The sequence below is a fragment of the Pelophylax lessonae genome (genome assembly GCF_965119305.1).
Source record: "Pelophylax lessonae genome assembly, chromosome: 13".
Taxonomy (NCBI): domain Eukaryota; kingdom Metazoa; phylum Chordata; class Amphibia; order Anura; family Ranidae; genus Pelophylax; species Pelophylax lessonae.
This window is the reverse complement of record NC_138780.1, coordinates 96,849,279-96,870,717: the sequence shown is the minus strand read 5'-3', so window position 1 is coordinate 96,870,717 and position 21,439 is coordinate 96,849,279. Positions and strand designations below refer to the sequence as shown.

The 21,439-nt window shown below is 43.1% G+C and overlaps 1 protein-coding gene across 1 annotated transcript in view; it reads left to right on the top strand.

Annotated features, from left to right (window-relative positions):
• Positions 1-21,439, top strand: part of COCH (cochlin) — a 92,407-nt gene that overhangs the window by 62,382 nt on the left and 8,586 nt on the right. Inside the window, exons 7-10 of the mRNA XM_082242946.1 lie at positions 2,187-2,231; positions 2,371-2,518; positions 3,292-3,395; positions 14,643-14,869. Of these exons, the coding sequence (XP_082099072.1) occupies positions 2,187-2,231; positions 2,371-2,518; positions 3,292-3,395; positions 14,643-14,869 (524 nt within the window). The remainder of the gene's footprint in view (positions 1-2,186; positions 2,232-2,370; positions 2,519-3,291; positions 3,396-14,642; positions 14,870-21,439) is intronic.

Here is a 21,439-nt window from a genome sequence, read left to right as displayed (position 1 = left end):
TTACAAGTGCACCTATGGAGCATGCTTCTGGGACCTGAGAGAACTACTGAGTTTGGGTGCCCTTTTGAAACAGCACCAAGACAAACAGCTGCTGTCCCTGTGCCATTTTGACATAAAGAATGAATTATGTAAAACAAAGTGTACATTCACTTTGAAATAATACCTGCAAGATAAATGAAAAAAAAAAGTTCAATTTGCAAAGAGAAAATGCACTGAGTTTAGTGAATCAAGTAAAGTTGTACTGACTTTAACCTTCCTAGCGGTATTCCCGAGTGTGGCTCGGGGGTTAAATTTCAGTGCCAAAAGCAGTAACCCCGAGCCACACTCGGGGTACTGCTAGGAAGATCGCTGGATCCTGGTAGAGGGGTTACTTACCTTGTCCCCGGGATCCAGCAATGTATCCCGGCGGTGTGTGGCGGCGGATCTTCCTCCCGATCCTCTGTGTGCCCTGGCTTCTGTCTCCTGTGACGTGACGTTCGCAGGGGGGGTGGAACCGGCGGCAAATTCAAAAAATTCAAATGTAAAACACACCAAACACACTGATACTATTCAAAAAAAAAAATTCACATTAGTTTGCCCCCCAGTGCCCTTTCTTGCAGTTTTACTGTACTTTTTATGTATACATACACATATATATATATTTTATATATATATATATATATATATATATATATATATATATGTGTGTGTGTATATATATATATATATATATATATATATATATATATATATATATGTATATATGTACGTATAGATATATATAGATATATAGATATATATATATATATATATAGTGCATTGCGAAAGTATTCGGCCCCCTTGAACTTTTCGACCTTTTGCCACATTTCAGGCTTCAAACATAAAGATATAAAACTGTCATTTTTTGTGAAGAATCAACAACAAGTGGGACACAATCATGAAGTGGAATGAAATTTATTGGATATTTCAAACTTTGTTAACAAATAAAAAACTGAAAAATTGGGCGTGCAAAATTATTCAGCCCCCTTAAGTTAATACTTTGTAGTGCCACCTTTTGCTGCGATTACAGCTGTAAGTCGCTTAGGGTATGTCTCTATCAGTTTTGCACATCGAGAGACTGACATTTTTTCCCATTCCTTCTTGCAAAACAGCTCGAGCTCAGTGAGGTTGGATGGAGAGCGTTTGTGAACAGCAGTTTTCAGTTCTTTCCACAGATTCTCGATTGGATTCAGGTCTGGACTTTGACCTGGCCATTCTAACACCTGGATATGTTTATTTGTGAACCATTCCATTGTAGATTTTGCTTTATGTTTTGGATCATTGTCTTGTTGGAAGACAAATCTCTGTCCCAGTCTCAGGTCTTTTGCAGACTCCATCAGGTTTTCTTCCAGAATGTTTGAAGCCTGAAATGTGGCAAAAGGTCGAAAAGTTCGCAATGCACTGTATATATATATATATATATATATATATATATACACACACACACACACATATATATATATATATATATATATATATATATATATATATATACAGTATATATATATATATATATATATATATATATATGTATACATACAAACTTTAACTTATTTATAGTTTTTTATTATATTATAATTTATGATTTTGTGTTTCAAACTTTATCATACTCGAGATGTTATAAAGAAGAACGCACAGAAAAAAAATCATATGTACATAGTTGGTTTGGGCTGCTCATTCTTATGAATTACATGCAAAATAATGGTACCGCTTTCGGCACCTAAAATCCGAAAGAATCATACCGCCAGGGAGGTTAATCATCCAATCATTAGCATGCAAAAATCTTTTTTCTTTCCTTGCTTATGAATTACTTTTTTTTTATTTTTTTACTTGGTTTCACCTCAATTTCTATGATTAGTGAAAATTCACTTTGAACATTAATGATGCTTCACTTCTTTGACTAATCGCCCAACTGTGAGGTTATACAGTTAAATTTAGGTATATGGTTTGCTCGGATTACTTGTGTATTTGTGGCCATACTGCACAGTCTGCACTCTGCATTAAAGGCTGCCATCACTGGGTAAATGTTACATGCAGATCATTCATAGAGACCATTCCTTTTTAGTTGGTAAACAATACAGGCAAACCAAAGTTACCCACTGTAAGATGTGAAGGGAATTAATACAGATCTCAGGATTCTAACATCTGCATTTGTCTCATTCTTGCAGCAAGACGTCAGAAGAAAACACCAGAGAAATCAACTGGAAATAAAGGTATAAAGTAACTGATGAGTAAGGCATGATGGACAGTATGTGTTGGCACTATCTGAACTCTTTATTTTTACATCCAGGATTTTTTAAATTGTATAATGTAATTACTGTTCATGTCTTATCTTCCTGTCTCCATCTTTAGATTGTAAAGCTGAAATTGCCTTCTTGATCGATGGCAGTAACAACATTGGACAGCGCCGGTTCAACCTGCAGAAGAATTTTGTGGCTAAAGTGGCTTTCATGCTGGGAATTGGCACAGATGGGCCTCATGTGGGTGTAGTGCAAGCCAGGTAATATGTTTTACAGATTACACAAGAAGTCCACAGGATGCTGAACTGGCAAGAAGTAGAACAATCTATTGCAGAGATCACAGGTATAGAGATACCAGATGATCCATGGTGCTGTTTATTTCATAGCAACAATAAACATTATGGGAAAACAGTCGTGCCGCATTTGGTAAATGCGGCAAAAGGAGTGATTCCAAAAAGATGGTTAGACCGAGAAAGACCCTCTTTGAGGGAATGGTTCAAAAGAGTGGAATATATATACTACACGAAGTATCTATGTAGCAGGAAAGAGCATGAGATAGAAGAATTTACTGGAATTTGGGAAAATTGGATGAACTTTAAAAATAAAAACAGTAAAAATGTGGAAATATGTATAGAATAAGAGATAGAGAGAGGGAGGCAGGGAGGTAAGGAGAAAGAAGAGAAGAGGGAGGCACAGGAAGGGAGGTGGGGGGAGTGGGCAGGAGAAAGGAGGGGGAATAGTGAATGTTTTTCGGTTACTTATAACTTGTTTTTTACTTTTTTGTACCGCTTGTTTCTTTTTTTGCAGTAAAAAAAAAAAATAAATAAAAAAAAAGAAGTCCACGGGATGCAATTAACATAATTTTTGTGAAAGATGGACCTTTTTCACTGCATGTGAATATATACTGTATATAAAGCGCTTCGTAAATTGACGGCGCTATATAAGTACCCAAAATAAATAAAATAAATATAAATTCAATAAAATAAACATTAATAAATTAAATAAATAAATATGTCTCATGTTCTTTCAACAGTGAACTGCCAAAGACCGAGTTTTTTCTGAAAAATTTCACCACTGCAAAGGATGTCGTGTTTGCAGTGAAAGAGATCAACTTCAAAGGAGGAAACTCTAATATAGGTTAGGAATAATAATGCTGAAAACAAAGTATGTGAAATAAATGTTTAAACTTACTTAGTGACATTAAAGGATATCCTTGTTCTCCAAATCCATACATATTCACTACATAATTGCCAGGTAATCTATTTTTCATTAAATCATTCCTTACTGTGTTTTTCTGCCTCCTTGTAACATTCTCTGTGAGCTCCTGTTTGTTTGAAGTAAGCAGTGCATGTTAGCTGCAGTCATGTCCATTGATCTTTGCACAATACACATCCCATAGTACATAGTCCATATTCCATCTCTGGAGTGAGCAAGAGGGGTGGTTATGTTATTATAAACAGTGGGACCTAGGAGAAAAAGTGTAGCCACCCTCTTACACCAAGTTTGATCACAGCAGCAATAAAAAATAAAAATAAACAATAATTTGGAGGCGGTTGAGAGCAATAGAAGGAACCTTTTGCATTAAGAATAAATACTTGTGTAACAGTATTTCCAGCATCAGTGCTGGATATGAGTCTGCCACGATTACCGTTAACACCAACAGCACATTTAAGCTTGTTGCCCAAATGTGAATACTGAGACAATGACCAGTCCGGCATCTTTAGTTTTTAGTTTTATTTTAGGAACTTGGATGGGGGAAGGGAACGAGTGGGATACTCCTCCGGCTCAACTAGTTACAAGAATGGGAAACTTGAGGAAAAAAATGCCTTCTAGCGCTGACTTGACGCTGGCTGAATGCCGACCCACGCTTACTGGCGCTTGTGAACACTGACTTGTTGTCACTAAACTGAAACTGGCTTCTGATACTCCTGTTAGCTCAAACGTCCTTTTTCACTGCTACCTCCAGTCCTCCCTGACTGAGGTAGCCACTTGCAATTACTGCTGCAACACTTAGCACTTTTAAGCAGGCAAGGCCCCACTATAATTTACCTAGCAAATACCTTGGACTGGAGGGTGCTACACTTTATTATACATTAAAATAATAAACATATTTTTCTCATCTGCTCTGTGCAATTGTATTGCACAGTGTGGCCCAAACCACCTCTTCTAGTGTCCCCTGGTGGTGATCTTGGCTCCTTCTCTTCTCTGTGTGTCCCCATAGCAAGCCACTTGCTATAGGGACACACATACATGCTCACTCCCAAGCTACGTGTGCTTCCATAAAAACACACAGTGCGGTCTGGCCTCACCCCCTGCTCCCTCCTCACAGCATTTGGATGACAGCAGGGGGAGCCTATGGCTCCTGCTGCTGCCCCCTAGTCTATGTGTGAAGAGGAAGAGAGGAGAGAAGAGATCCAGCCATGCACAGCACTGGGTCAAACAAGGACTTTGGTAAGTATTTAGGGAGGAGGGGGGGACTGCAGACTATAAAACATTTTTTTACCTTATTGCAGGGAATGCATTTCGGTTAAAAAAAAAAAAAAAATGTTTTGGCTTTAGAATCACTTTAATATCACTTTAAAGTTGACCTTCAGGCAAACAGCTAAATTCACAGAAATTATACAGGAGCTTTCAAATGAATTACACAGCCAGAGCAAAGCTAAAAACATGAATTTTCTCTGCTGCAATTAAGCAAAACCGTCAGGTCAACTCTCAGCTTGCTCACTGGGCAGTGAGTGAACAGCAGCAAACTGATGAGTCATCCCCCTGCTCGGTGTGTTGTTTCTTATCACATGTGCAAGACTGCACGCCTGATTGGCAGGGCATGACAAGAGGTTGATATTAAATAAAATTCAAGTATATGCCAACTGAAATAATTAATTAATAGGTTGCAAAGTCAGAAGATTTTTTTATCCTAATGCATTATATGCATTAAGATAAAAAACCTTCTAGCCCCCCCCCCCCCCATGCCTACCTGAACCCCCTCTTGATCCAGCGATGTCCATTACTCTACTCCCATCCTTATTGGCTAAGACACAGCAGTGGTGCCATTTGCTCCCGCTGCTGTCAATCAAATTAGTTAGCCATTGAGGAGAGAGAGGGGGTGGGGCCAAACCGCAGCTCCATGTCTGAATGGGTACACGGAACTGTGCCTTGGCTTGGGTGCCCCCATAGCAGGCTGCTTGCTGTGGGGGCACTCAAAAGGAGGGAGGGGTCAGGAGAGCCAAAGAGGGAACCTGAGAAGCAGAGGATCCAGGCTGCTCTGTGCAAAACCAACTGCGCAGAGCAGGCAAGTATAACATGTTTGTTATTTTTATTGAAAAAAAAAAATTGACAATCACTTTAAGAAGACAAGAAGTAGTTGTAAAGCTAAAAGTTTTTTTTACCCTAACAACCCTTCTACCGGGCACTTTTACCCCCTTCCTACCCAGGGCAATTTTTAGAGCTGTTGCACTTTGCAAGACAATTGCGCAATCATGCAGCACTGTATCCATATTACATTTTTATGACTTTTTTCACACAAATAGAGCTTTCTTTTAGTCATATTTAATCAACACTGGGGTTTTTATTTTTTGCTAAATAAACAAATAAAAACGAAAATCTTGAAAAAATCTTTTTTATAGTTTGTTATAAAATTTTACAAACGGGTGATTTTTCTCCTTCACTAATGTGCGCTGATGAGGCTGCACTGATGAGGCAGTACTGGTGGGCACTGATCAAGCTGCACTGATAGGTGACACTGATAAGGAGGCACTTATTGGCAGGCTTTGTGGCCACTGATTGGCAGCACTGATGGGCACAGATTGGCATCAGTGGTGGGCACTGTTGGGACTGCATTGATAATCAGGACACTGATAATCAGTGCCCTGATTATCAGTGTACATGTCTTTTTTACACAAGCCTGTTATCGGCTCTCTTCTCCTCTCCCCATGCTGCCAGCATGAGGAAAGGGATGCCGATAACCAGCTTCTGTTTACATATGTGATCAGCTGTGATTGAACACAGCTGATCACGTGGTAAAGAGCTGCTGATTGGCTCTTTACCTCAATCTGTGATCAGCAGTGTCTGACCAGCGAGCGCCCAGTGGGCACAAACATGGGCTTCTGTCATATGATGGCCTACCAGAACTAGCGGGTCACCCTGTAGCTGTCATTCGGCTATAGTGCGGTCGACAAGTGGTTAATGCATTCTCTGCATTGAGGTAAAAAACCTTTCAATAATGGCTCCCCTAAATATTCACCTTATCCCCAATCTTGCTCCAGTGCTGTGCAGATCTGCAGCAGCTCTTCTTCCCTCTATCTGCTCTCACAGGCATAGCTGAGAGCAACGGGAGGCATTGGCTCCTGCTGCTGTCAGTCAAAACCTGTGAGCAAAGAGCAGGGAGTGGGACTGAGCGGGGCTGTGTGTCTCAATAGACACATACAGCCAAGTTTAGGATCGAGCATGCATGAGCGCCCCCATAGGAAGCTGCTTTCTTTGGTAATATTTGGTGTAGCTGCTGGCTTTTAATAAACACACACTCACCTGTCCCACAGTACAGCGATGTGGTCAGCGGGAGCCTCGGATCTCTCCCTCTTCTCCCCGCGGCGCCAGCATCGCTAATGTGGGCACCCTGCTGGGACAGCTTGCGGCTTCAAAGCTGGTTGCCCATTGGACTGGCAATCTTCTGGGACCTGTGACGTGTCCCAGAAGATTGCAGGGAGAGAGGTGAAGTAGCTTGCGACTGGTGAGTATCTTTGCGACTGGTGAGTATCTTTGCGACTGGTGAGTATCTTTGCGACTGGTGAGTATCCTTGCGACTGGTGAGTATCCTTGCGACTGGTGAGTATCTTGCGACTGGTGAGGATCCTTGCGACTGGTAAGGATCCTTGCGACTGGTGAGTATCTAGTGACTGGTGAGGGTATTAGCGACTGGTGGGTACCCCAGGTTTTGTACCAGGGAAGTTAGAGGTAGTGTAGGTAAGGAAGAGCAGGTCGTTAATATTATCCCCATAGAGTAGTGGGTAATAATGTCCGACAGGATTGGGGATGCCACTCAGTGCACTTCTTGCGGCATGTATGCGTTCCTTGATGAAACAATCGAGGACGAATACTGCTGTGCAAGATGTGAGCGACTTGTTGCTCTGGAAGCCCACATCGTGGATCTAGAGAACACAGTGACAAGACTGCGTGGCATCTACAACCTGAAAAGGAGCTTGGACATTACCCAGCAGGCGCTGGCAGGGGTCAGCATAGAGGAGGGAGGAATAGAGGAGACGCAAGCAGCAGAGGTACGCAGCTGGGTGACTGTTAGGAATGTTAGGGGGAGGAGAGTCAGGGAGGCCAGTCCCTGAGTTGGTAGACCCTAACATGTTTGCTGAGTTGCAGGTTGAGGGGGATATCAACTCAGGGGTGGCAGTGCTGGAGCATGCGCCCTCCCCCAGCTGCCAGGGGAGGGACGGCTCCAGGAAGAAGGGGGGCCGTAACGCAGGAAAGGTTAGACAGGTTGTGGTAGTTGGGGACTCAATTATCAAGAGGACAGAGAGGGAAATCTGTAAAAAAGATCTCGTGAACCGAACAGTTTGTTGTTTACCGGGCGCCCGAGTTCGGCACATCGCAGATCTGGCAGACAGATTGTTGGGCGGGGCTGGGGATGACCCAGCGGTCATGGTGCATGTGGGCACTAATGACAAAGTTAAAGGTAGGTGGAGGATCCTTAAGAACGATTTCAGGGACTTAGGTAATAGATTGAGGAAAAGGACCTCCAAGGTGGTTTTCTCTGAAATACTGCCTGTACCTCGAGCCACACAGGAGAGGCAGAAGGAGCTTAGGGAAGTTAACAAGTGGCTGAGGAATTGGTGTAGGAAGGAGGGGTTTGGGTTCCTGGAGAACTGGGCTGACTTCTCAGTCGGCTACCGGCTCTTTAGTAAGGATGGGCTGCACCTTAATGGGGACGGTACAGCTCTTTTGGGGAGAAAGATGGCCACCGAGTTGGAGGGGCTTTTAAACTAGGAGACGGGGGGGAGGGCTCAGAAGTAGAATCAGTCAGGAGGGAGCAGAGGACTGAAGGCAGTTGTAGGGTCAACAGCGACAGTAGGTCAACAACATCAATTGGCGGGTCTGTGCGGGAGAACAGCAGACCAAACAGAAATAAACAAAACCGCCAATCACGTTTAACTTCCGTAAAACTAAGAGGGGTATATGCTAATGCCAGGAGCCTAGCTAATAAGATGGATGAGTTGGAAATGTTAGTACATGAGGAAGACATAGACCTTGTGGGAATAACGGAGACTTGGTTCGACCCCTCACATGACTGGCTGGCCAATATCCAAGGGTATTCGGTGTACCGGAAGGACAGGGTTGGTAAAAGAGGGGGAGGGGTATGTCTCTATGTCAAGAACAATATAAAGGTGCTAGAAAGGAGTGACATTACGGATGGGATGAGCATGGATTTAGAATCTGTGTGGGTTGAACTCGATAGGGAAGAAGATAAGGGAAAAGTAGTTGTGGGGGTTTGCTATAGGCCACCTAACCAAGGGGAGGAGGTAGAGCTGGAATTTTTAGCACTAATAGGTAAAGCGGCAAAACTAGGATCAGTCATCATATTGGGGGACTTCAATTATCCCGACATTGACTGGGAAGAGGGGACTGCACACTCGCATAAGGCCCGGCTATTCACGGAAACCTTACAGGATAACTACATGTCGCAGTTGGTGGATTCCCCTACTAGAGAGAATGCTATCCTGGATCTATTGATCACTAATGACCCAGACATAATCTCGGAGGTAGGAGTCCAGGACAACCTGGGCTCTAGCGATCACAGGATGATCACATTTAGTATAAATAACAATATAAAAAGGCAAGTGGGGAACATAAGAACCCTAAACTTCAGAAGGGCAGACTTTCCAAAATTGTACTCATTGATGGAAAGGGTAAACTGGGACCAAACCCTGGGATCACTGACCACAGAGGAAAAATGGGAATGCTTTAGAACAATATTAAGCAAAGGCATCTTGCAGTGCATTCCTATGGGGAATAAATTTAGAAGAGACAAAGCCAAACCTGGCTGGCTAAACCGTAGCGTTAAAAAACTTATTAGGGGAAAAAAATTGGCCTTCAAGAAATATAAATCAGAGGGCACAGTATCGGCCTTCCAGCAATACAAGGAGGAAAATAAGAAGTGTAAACACGAAATCAAGATGGCTAAAATCAACTTTGAGAGACAAATAGCGGAGGATAGTAAAAAAAACCCAAAGAAATTCTTTAAATATATCAACAGCAAAAAAACTAGGGCAGAGCATATTGCACACATAATTAACGATGATGGGAGGATGGTTACAGAGGACACTGAAAAAGCAACCGTGCTGAATTCTTTTTTCTCGTCAGTCTTTACGCAGGAAAAGGAAGGGTACACTGACCATGACTGTATGGTTAGTAGTAATACACAGGACTTGCCACTATGGCTAACAGAGGGGGAAATCAGGGAAAGACTGGATAAACTTAACACAAACAAATCACCAGGCCCGGATGGCGTACATCCGAGAGTGCTCAAGGAACTCAGTATGGTTATATCTAGACCACTGTTCCTGATCTTTGCTGACAGTATTAGGACAGGAGATGTACCAGGGGATTGGAGGAAGGCTAACGTGATTCCGATATTCAAAAAGGGCCAGAGACATATCCCGGGAAATTATAGGCCTGTCAGTCTGACATCAATAATATGTAAACTTTTGGAGGGGATGATAAGAGACTATATCGTAGAGTATGCTAAAGACAACAACATCATCAGTAGTAACCAGCACGGGTTTACAAATGGGCGTTCTTGTCAAACCAATCTCTTAACATTCTACGAGGAAGTGAGCTGTGAGCTAGATAGGGGGAGACCAGTGGATGTGGTGTACTTGGATTTCGCTAAGGCGTTTGATACAGTTCCCCACAAGCGCTTAATTTATAAAATAAGGTCTGCAGGTATCGACAGCAGGGTTTGCTCTTGGATACGGAATTGGCTAAAAGGCCGTGTCCAAAGGGTAGTAATAAACAGCGCATACTCAGACTGGTCTGAGGTAGTAAGCGGGGTGCCCCAGGGCTCAGTCCTGGGACCAACCTTGTTCAATTTATTCATAAACAGCATTGAGGAAGGGATCAGTAGTTCGTTATCAGTTTTTGCAGATGACACAAAATTGGCCAAGGCAATAACTGCACAGCATGAAGCAGATATCCTACAGAATGACCTGGACTAAATTACGGAGTGGGCAACGACATGGCAAATGAGGTTTAATGTGGAGAAGTGTAAGGTTTTGCACTTGGGGACCAAAAACATAAAAACACAATACACGTTAGGAGGGGAACCCTTGGGGGAATCAAAAATGGAGAAAGATCTGGGAGTCTTAGTTGATGATAGATTAGGCAACAGCATGCAATGCCAAGCGGCAGCTTCCAAAGCCAACAGAATATTAGCATGCATAAAGAAAGGGATGTATTCCAGAGATAAGACTATAATCCTTCCACTTTATAAAACTCTGGTCCGACCGCATCTGGAGTATTCTGTCCAGTTCTGGTCGCCAGTCCTCAGGAGGGATGTGTTGGAGCTGGAGAAAGTCCAGAGAAGGGCAACTAAACTGATTAGGGGGTTGGAGGACCTTACCTATGAAGAGCGGCTGCAATCGCTCGATTTATTTTCCCTGGAGAAAAGACGTCTGAGAGGGGACATGATAGCAATTTATAAATATCTTAATGGGGATCTCAGCTTAGAAGAAAAGCTGTTCATTCGAAGGAATTGCATGAGGACTCGAGGACATACAATGCGATTAGAGGAGAAGCGTTTTAACCTCAGGCAACGTGGGGGGTTCTTTACTGTTAGGGCTACAAGATTGTGGAATTGTCTACCACAAGAGGTGGTTTCTGCGGGTAGTATGGTGACTTTCAAAAGACTCTTAGACTTACATCTCAAGGATCAGGAGATTGAGGGCTATGTTAGATGATTACAGTCACACACACCTACACAGGTTGAACTGGATGGACTATTGTCTTTATTCAACCTCACCTACTATGTAACTATGTAACTATGAGAACTTCCTCTCGAGCCACCTAGGCAGCCTGAGCTGAAGTGGGAGCGGGAACCTGTCAAATCTAGTTACCCCCCCCCCCCCCAAAAAAAAAATATGAAATGCCAAATATGGCATGTCAGGGGGTCAGGAGGCCTTAAAGCGGAAGTTCCATTTTTGGGTGGAACTCCCCTTTAAAGAGAATTCCAGTAGACAGTGTTTATTTCTAGACAGTGTTTATTTCTAAACTGTCCCCCTTAAAAGGAAAATATGGTATTTACAGTAAGTGATTGCAAATGTTGAGCTATTATAATAGTATTCAACTTAAAATAATTTTTGATATGACTTTTACATTTCCCCAATGTTACTTACTCTTCTTGTTGCCGTATTAAGTAGAGAGATTTGTAGATAAGTCACAAGATGTGCTAGGTGAATGGAAGCATGATTTGTGTATGTAATGAATATCACTGTCCCATGTACACATACAGTATAATGACAAATTAGAATAAAACGTATTGTTTACGATTATTTACATCAAAGTGATCTAAAGACTGATAAAGTACACACACTTTAAAGCAACCCTATTACTTATCTGAGGAAATACAAGCATCCTCTTTCTGCAACTAGGGAAGATGAATACTTACCTCTGTAATGAGCTCCAGGCACTGCTACTATTGGACACTTCTGGTGTGTAGAACAGCGTGTTCCCCCACTGGGCCCCATGGTTCCTTCTGCGAGCCTGGTGCCTTTAATGACCAACTGGCTAATCCTTGGCTTTACAGATGCTTCTGACATGCCATTTTCCACCTAGCGCTCCCTTTGCTTATGTTTCCTTTTAGCTTATACTCAGTGTCAAACTCCCAGGTTTGTAAAAGCACAGAAATAGAAAAGTAAAGGCAGCTCTAGAGTATCAGAAGGGTATGCTGTACTCCTCTAAGCGTATCTTGATGAATCTCTGAAAGTCCACAATAACAGAAGGATTCACCTGATAAGGTTGCTAGGCTATACTGTATAGGTACAGTGCCTTGCGAAAGTATTTGGCCCCCTTGAACTTTGCGACCTTTTGCCACATTTCAGGCTTCAAACATAAAGATATAAAACTGTAATTTTTTGTGAAGAATCAACAACAAGTAGGACACAATCATGAAGTGGAACGAAATTTATTGGATATTTCAAACTTTTTTAACAAATAAAAAACTGAAAAATTGGGCGTGCAAAATTATTCAGCTCCCTTAAGTTAATACTTTGTAGCGCCACCTTTTGCTGCGAATACAGCTGTAAGTCGCTTGGGGTATGTCTCTATCAGTTTTGCACATCGAGAGACTGACATTTTTGCCCTTCCTCCTTGCAAAACAGCTCGAGCTCAGTGAGGTTGGATGGAGAGCGTTTGTGAACAGCAGTTTTCAGTTCTTTCCACAGATTCTCGATTGGATTCAGGTCTGGACTTTGACATTCTAACACCTGGATATGTTTATTTGTGAACCATTCCATTGTAGATTTTGCTTTATGTTTTGGATCATTGTCTTGTTGGAAGACAAATCTCCGTCCCAGTCTCAGGTCTTTTGCAGACTCCATCAGGTTTTCTTCCAGAATGGTCCTGTATTTGGCTCCATCCATCTTCCCATCAATTTTAACCATCTTCCCTGTCCCTGCTGAAGAAAAGCAGGCCCAACCATGATGCTGCCAACACCATGTTTGACAGTGGGGATGGTGTGTTCAGGGTGATGAGCTGTGTTGCTTTTACGCCAAACATAACGTTTTGCATTGTTGCCAAAAAGTTAGATTTTGGTTTCAGCTGACCAGAGCACCTTCTTCCACATGTTTGGTGTGTCTCCCAGGTGGCTTGTGGCAAACTTTAAACTACACTTTTTATGGATATCTTAAAGAAATGGCTTTCTTCTTGCAACTCTTCCATAAAGGCCAGATTTGTGCAGTATACAACTGATTGTTGTCCTATGGACAGAGTCTCCCATCTCAGCTATAGATCTCTGTAGTTCATCCAGAGTGATCATGGGCCTCTTGGCTGCATCTCTGATCAGTCTTCTCCTTGTATGAGCTGAAAGTTTAGAGGGACGGCCAGGTCTTCGTAGATTTGCAGTGGTCTGATACTCCTTCCATTTCAATATTATCGCTTGCACAGTGCTCCTTGGGATGTTTAAAGCTTGGGAAATCTTTTTGTAACCAAATCCGGCTTTAAGCTTCTCCACAACAGTATCTCAGACCTGCCTGGTGTGTTCCTTGTTCTTCATGATGCTCTCTGCACTTTAAACGGACCTCTGAGACTATCACAGTGCAGGTGCATTTATACAGAGACTTGATTACACACAGGTGGATTCTATTTATCATCATTAGTCATTTAGGTCAACATTGGATCATTCAGAGATCCTCACTGAACTTCTGGAGAGAGTTTGCTGCACTGAAAGTAAAGGGGCTGAATAATTTTGCACGCCCAATTTTTCAGCTTTTTATTTAACAAAGTTTGAAATATCCAATAAATTTCGTTCCACTTCATGATTGTGTCCCACTTGTTGTTGATTCTTCACAAAAAATTACAGTTTTATATTTTTATGTTCAAAGCCTGAAATGTGGCAAAAGGTCGCAAAGTTCAAGGGGGCAGAATACTTTCTCAACGCACTGTATACCACAACAAATTGATTCTGGGTTTAGAACCCACACAACTACCACTCAATCATCCAAGACAGAGTATTTTTCCAGAATGTGGGAAGAAACCTCAGTCTCTATCCACAATAATGTATTCCAGAGTCTATATAGAAGGTTTTGGCCTAGGGTGGTGCTGGATCCGAGTAACCTATGATCCTGATGATGTGGAAAACTGTAGGTTTAGTGGTGTTGATACAGCAGTTATGCTGCCTCCAAATTAGGGTTTCCCCCTACTCAGTGGGGGCCTTGGGTGAAAATTTGAGGTTAGGATGAAAAAGAGCACCAAGAAGATGAACCGATAAGGTGGTTAGATGCAAATACACATTTCTGGGGTGACAAAATCTCCATTCTACAGGCCTTGGATGAATGCGTGCTTCGCTCAGCAGTAGAAAGAAAAGCTACTTTAGCAAACTTTCAGTGCATGTCTTTAATTTTGTTAATAATGTCTCAAAAAAGTGAATTGTCAATGCAATAATCCAGTGCATACCATCTTTGGAGATCCAAATTAATGAAGTAAAATCGAAGTTACAATAGAAATAACAACAAATGCTGCCTGTCTCTCACGCTGTATGCTGGCATACTTAAATCTGTAATCTGCAGGTTCTCTTCATTCATGAAGTTTCTAAGTTTGTAGCCACAGGCATCTCAATGATATTTGATTTCTCCTCTTCTAATTCAGCTCCCACTTGTTATATTGTAGGTAAAGCTGTAAAACACACAGCTCAAACTTTTTTCAGCATTGCTAATGGAGTGCGAAAAGGAATCCCAAAAGTCATGGTGGTATTTATAGATGGATGGCCATCTGACAACATCGAAGAAGCTGGTATAATAGCTCGGGAATATGGCATCAATGTCTTCATTGTGTCAGTGGCACCTCCCAGCCCTGAAGAACTTGGAATGGTGCAGGATGTGGCATTTATAGACAAGGTGAGTAGTACAGCTCTCAAAAGCCGAAATAATGTTCTAACACAGTATTTTACATAGATACTAATAAATAAATAACTTTGGCAAAGCTGGAAACCTTTTGGTTTAAAAATGAGAAAAGATTATTTGAACTGAATTCATTCTCTCATGAGAAAAGGAGACTAAGGGGGGGGGGGGATATGATCAACAGGTATAAATACATAAGGGGTCCATATAGTGAACTTGGTGGTAAGCTATTCAATTTAAGGTCATCAGAGAGCACAAGGGGCCTCTTTAGATCTGGAGGAAAAGAGATTTTACCTCCAGATACGGAAAGGCTTCTTAACAGTAAAAGCAAGTGGAGATGTGGAATAGATTCCCTCAAGGTTTGGTTCTGGCCAGCTCAGTGAATTGTTTTTAAAAAAGGCCTAGATTATTTCCTAAATGCAAAAAATATAATTGGATACTAATATTTATAGATAAAGTCGATCTGGGGAATATCCGATTGCCTCATGGGGTATCAGGAAGGAATTTATTCCCCGATGGAGCAAAAATCATGCTTTATTGGGGTTTTTTTGCCCTCCTCTGGATCAACTGTAGGTAAAGGATTGTGTACAGATATACTGTATGGAGGTTTTTTTTGTGTGCGTTTCGTTTTTTTCTGTGGGTTCAACTGGATGGACTTATGTCTTTTTTCAACCAGAATAACTATATAACTATTTTACAAACTTAAAGTATAACTGAAGGCAAAACTTTGTTCCACTGAAGCCTCCATAGGTGTCACTTGGGAAGCAGTGGTCCGATTGGACACTGCAACGGTGGATGACCTCAGTACTCTGCACTTTAGATCTGTGTTCTCCAATCTTCGTTATCACCCAATTGTTCTCCAATCTTCGTTGTCACCCTATCATATGTTCTCCCATTGGAGACTACAAATGGACATACTGAAGCACATTATGCAGGCATGTCCCACTGTTTTGGAGATGAAGAGATATGAACATGTTTTAGTCCATATCAGCAGAGCAGGTGTAACGTTAGAAAACCATATCTCGTGAAAATTCCATACCCACGTCACTTCCTGTCAGAAACGGAATGGAACAGCTGAGCAGCGTAGCAGTGCGCATGCTCACAGCTCTGGATACGTCATTGAACAGCTGAGGAGCTTACAAGTGCGCATGCTCGGAGGGTATGGAATGTTCACGGTAGTGTGTGTAACGTTACACCGCATCAGCTGTTGCAGCGGTTACATTAAAGGTTATATTAAAACAGCTCGGCTGCAATATGAGTCATCTCCGCTCCTATCCCTGTCACTTCCCTGATCTCGGCTAATAAATGTAAAAGCGGCGACGGGTGTATGAAATCTAAATGACGGAGATCTCGGCTCTGTGATTTATATTTTCATAGACCCGCCGTCGCTGTTACATTTAGTAGCCGAGATCAGAAAAGTGACAGGGGTAGGAGCGGAGATGACTCATGTTGCAGCCGAGTTGTTTTAATGTAACCGCCGCAACAGCTGAGGCAGTGTAACGTTACACACACTACTGTGAAAATTCCATACCCTCCGAGCATGCGCACTAGTAAGCTCCTCAGCTGTTCAATGACGTAGGTGCACCGGAAGTGACGAGGGTATGGAATTTTTACGGGTATGGTTTTTTCACGGAACACAGCCCAAGTGTGTTATCTACAGGTCAGGGTAAGCAAGTCAAAATAAAGCAGAAGAAGCTTAAAAAAAAAGAAGAAAAAAAAAATGCAACCACTAAACCAAGGACTAGTAAGCTGTAATAAATAATATTTTGGGTTTGGGGTTTAGATAAACTTTAACCACTTTACGACCGCGCACGGTAATACTACTGCGGCAGTGTGGCACGATCCCGTCCGGCCACGTAGTATTACGTCATGCGCGATCGCGGCTCCAGAGCGCGCTCCCACGCGCCGCGGGTCCCGATACCGATCGCATTCGGTAGGGAACCGATCAATCACCAGATACTGACCAATGATTTTTGGTCAGTGTCTGGCGATCGGTCCCCACCAATGACAATCTGTCCCCTGTCTGTGTAATGTAAACACAGACAGGGGAAGTGATGTCACTGTCCCTCCTGGAGTCCTTTCGGTTCCAGGAGAGAGACAGAGACACACCAAAAACGTGAGTTCCACCAACACTACACTGACACACCTCACATAGGCACATTTAACCCCTTCATCACCTCTGATCACCCCCTGATCACCCCCAAACCCCTCACAGTGAACACTATATACAGTGGTATACAGATATTTTACTGATCACTGTATAAGTGTCACTTGTGAGCGTAGTTTGCGCCTGCGTTAGGCCCAAATAGGGTTAGGGTACCCGCCACCTATCCCCTAATAAAGTTTTAACCCCTTGATCAGCCCCAGTTAACCCCTTCACTACCTATTACTCTGTGCACTAAATACAGTATATAGGTAAATACTGATCACTGTATTTAGTGTCACTAGTGACCCTAATTTGCGCTTGCGCTAAGCCCATATAGGGTTAGGGCACCCGCCACCTATCCCCTAAAAAACTTTTAACCCCTTGATCTTCCCCAGTTAACCCCTTCACTCCATATAACACAGTGCACTAATATATACAGTATATCAGATAACTACTGATCACTGAATTTAGTGTCACTTGTGACCCTAATTTGCGCTTGCGCTAAGCCCAAATAGGTTTAGGCCACCCGCCATCTATCCCTTATAAAGGTTTAACCCCTTGATCTTCCCCAGTTAACCCCTTCACTCTCTATAACACAGTGCACTAATATATACAGTAAATCAGATAACTACTGATCACTGTATTTAGTGTCACTTGTGACCCTAATTTGCGCTTGCGCTAGGCCCGAATAGGTTTAGGCCACCCGCCATCTATCCTCTATAAAGGTTTAACCCCTTGATCTCCCCCAGTTTAACCCCTTCACTTCCCTGTCACAGTGTTCACTATATACAGTGATTACCAATCACTGTATTAGCGTCACGGGTGACACAACTTAGGCTAGCTAGTTAGCGTCAGGGTCCCACTACACCACCGTTACTTAGCGTCAGAGTCAAGTACACTAACACACACACACCACCGTTACTAGTATAGTGTTTGAACAGATCAATATCTGATCTGATCAGAACTATACTAGCGTCCTCATAATTTAGTGTTCCCCAAACGCAGTGTTTGCACAATCAGCACTGATTCCTGCTAGCACCTGCGTTTAGCCCCCTTGCCCAGACCACCTTACCCAGGCAAGTGTAGTAATCAATAGATTACTGACACTTCCAAAAAACACATCACACAAAACCGCTGCGTTAGCAGAGTCAGGCCTGATCTCTGTTAGAACTAGCAGTTTTTTTTTGTAGCGACCAAATAGTCCTCGACAACCAGGTGCTTTTATTACCTAGTAGTCGCATCACTGTACGGGTAAATTTAGCTACCAAAATGACAAAACGTTTGTTCAGTGATGAAGCTATATACAGTATAATGACCATGTCAAGTGAGAGCGATGGGGAAGCCTCACCGGCAGAATCAGGGTCAATATACGAACCAGATGACAGCAGCGGCTCCCTGACAGATAGCTCCGACAGAGGGGTCCCTGCTAGGGTCAGGCTTACCCGACCCCATTCTGGAGTTGTTGACTTGCAAGAACTGGAGGTTTCTCGTATGCAGCAGAGTGCCAGTACTAGTGCCGCTCACACTTCTCGTGAACTGGCAAGCACGAGCGGCCTAGTACACCCTGGACCTTCAACCAGCACTGCAGTATCACCTGGTGACGTGGCGAGGCACCTGAGTGCAGTTGAAGCTGGTGCGGTGGCTAGCACGAGTAGTGGCCCGCAGCCACCGCGTATCCGAAGACAGGCCCGTAGAGCCCATAGTGTCCTCCCTGAAGCGCTGGCATATCCTAATTGGCAGCCCACAGATTCCACAGCGCCAGTACTTCCCCCATTCACCGCCCAACCCGGAATCCAAGTGGAAACAGCTGGTTTTAATCCCATAAACTTTTTTGAGCTGTTTTTCACTGAAGATCTTTTCAGATCTATTGTGGACCAATCAAATTTGTACGCTCAACAATTCATCGCCGCCAACCCAAATTCACCCCTTGCCAGACCATTTGCCTGGAATCCTATTACGATTCAGGAGTTTAAAACCTATCTGGGCCTTTCCTTCAACACGGGCATTACAAGAAAGAATGAATTGCGGTTATATTGGTCCACTGACCCAATTCATCAAATGCACGTGTTCTCTGCTGTTATGTCCAGGGCTCGATACCAACAAATATTTCGGTTCATGCATTTCAACGACAATGAACTTCTGTTGTCCTCGGGGAGACCCTGAATATGATCGGCTCCACAAAATTCGGCCCCTCGTAGACCACTTAAATCAGCGGTTCGCAGCCTTGTTTACCCCCCAACAAAATGTCTGCGTTGACGAGTCCCTGATTAAGTTTACTGGTCGCCTTGCTATCAAACAGTACCTCCCCAGCAAGCGTGCCAGATACGGGGTCAAGTTGTATAAGCTCTGTGACAGGGCCACAGGCTATGCAGTTAATTTCCGTGTCTACGAGGGAAAAGATAGCACTGTGGAGCCCCCCGATTGCCCAGACTACATAGGAAGCAGTGGCAAGATAGTTTGGGACTTGGTGTCACCCTTATTCGGAAAGGGGTACCACTTGTACGTGGACAATTTCTATTCAAGCGTGCCACTTTTTAGACACCTCTATCAATTGCAAATTGGCACTTGTGGCACCGTGCGATCTAATCGCCGGGGCTTCCCCCAACGGCTAGTAAATGCCCCACTGAGCTCGGGGGAGAGAGCCTGCTTGAGGTGCGATGAATTGCTTGCAGTGAAGTGGAGGGACAAACGAAACGTTTACGTGCTGTCCTCCATTCACCCAGACACGGCAGTCTAAATTACTACGGTCACCGGTGTTGTTGTTGAGAAGCCCCTCTGTGTCCACGACTATAACCGTAAAATGGGAGGGGTGGACTTCAACGACCAGATGATGGGACCGTACTTAATTGCCCGTAAGGCCAGACGCTGGTACAAAAAAGTGTCTGTATACCTATTTCAATTGGCTGTTTACAACGCTTTTGTCTTATACAAAGCGTCTGCTGGAACATTATCCTTCTTTCAATTCCAAGAAGAGATAATCAGAGCCCTCCTGTATCCAGCTGGTGCTCCTGCCCAACTTCCCCAACCAGATGCAGTGAGCCAGCTGCATGAGAGGCATTTTCCGCAATACCTCCCGAGTACCCCTACCACACTATACCCCCAAAAAAGATGCCGTGTCTGCAGCAAGCGCGGATTTAGGCGTGACACCCGGAATTATTGTCCCGACTGTCCTGACCAACCTGGTCTTTGCAACGGTGACTGTTTCCGTCGCTACCACACACTAGTGGATTATTAGCGTAGGGTACAGCATGGCACAGTTTAGGGCACATTTACACAGGGTCTCAAAAGATGTTCGATGGCTATCGTCATTTTGAGAGACCCGAACCTGGAACCTGGAACTCGACGTTTGAAGAAAAAAAAAAAAAAATACATAAAAGCCAAAAATAGTTGTCGTCTCAGTCATTTTTTATGTTCTTCTACACTTCCTATGTACTTTTAATGTACTTTGTTTGTTTTTCATTCTTTTGTGACCTGTTTCTCTTGCAGGTACTCGTCGGCTACCACGCATTGATTTTATATATTCTGACACAAACAGTGTTTGCGCTCAGCATATATGGATACCTTTGCTGATAGCAGCTGTGGTGATTTTCTGATTTCAGCACTGCAGTTAAAATCCTATTTTGGTATACGTGGATAGTGCCGTGTATACCCATCATTAAATTCAGTGGGTGGTTGTTTGGGCGGTTAATGATGAGTAATACTACGCATTATTCCTGTGCTGATTTCTGATAGGTTCTCTTTTTTTTCGTTCAGCCCACAGGCTGCATGAAAAAAAAAAAAAAACCTATATGCCAAACAAGGACCAGCAATGTACTGGTACGTTGCTGGACTTTGAGTGGTTATACCAGGATGATGCCTGCAGATTTAGGCATCATCTTGGTATCATTTTTTACAGCCAGCGGTCGGCTTACATGTAAAAGCAATCCTAGCGGATAATTGGCCGCTAGACTGCTTTTACATGCAGTGGGAGGGGCCTCCCCCCCCCACCGCCGCCTTCCGCAGCCTTCCGTGGTTTTTCTCGGGCTCTCCTGTCCCACCGGTTAACCCGAGAGTGCAGCCGGTGGTTCAATTATCTAACCATAGAGCTGATTGGAGATGAGAATGGCTCCAATCATCTCTATGGCCTAAGATACCGGAAGCTACAAGCATTTCATGACTTCTGTTTCGCAAGAAATAAACAGCGCCATTGGGAAATTGGGAAAATATTTTATCACACCAATTTTGGTGTGGTCAGATGCGTTAAGGTCAGAGGAAAGATCTAGAGTCTAAAAGACCTCAATTGTTTTTAAAAAGAGTACCTGTCACTACAGATTGCTATCATAGGGGAAATTTAAATTCACCATGATAACAATAGAAATGATTAAAGAAAAAAAAATGAAAGAAAAGGTGTCAAAATAACATAAGAAAGCAAATAAAAAAAA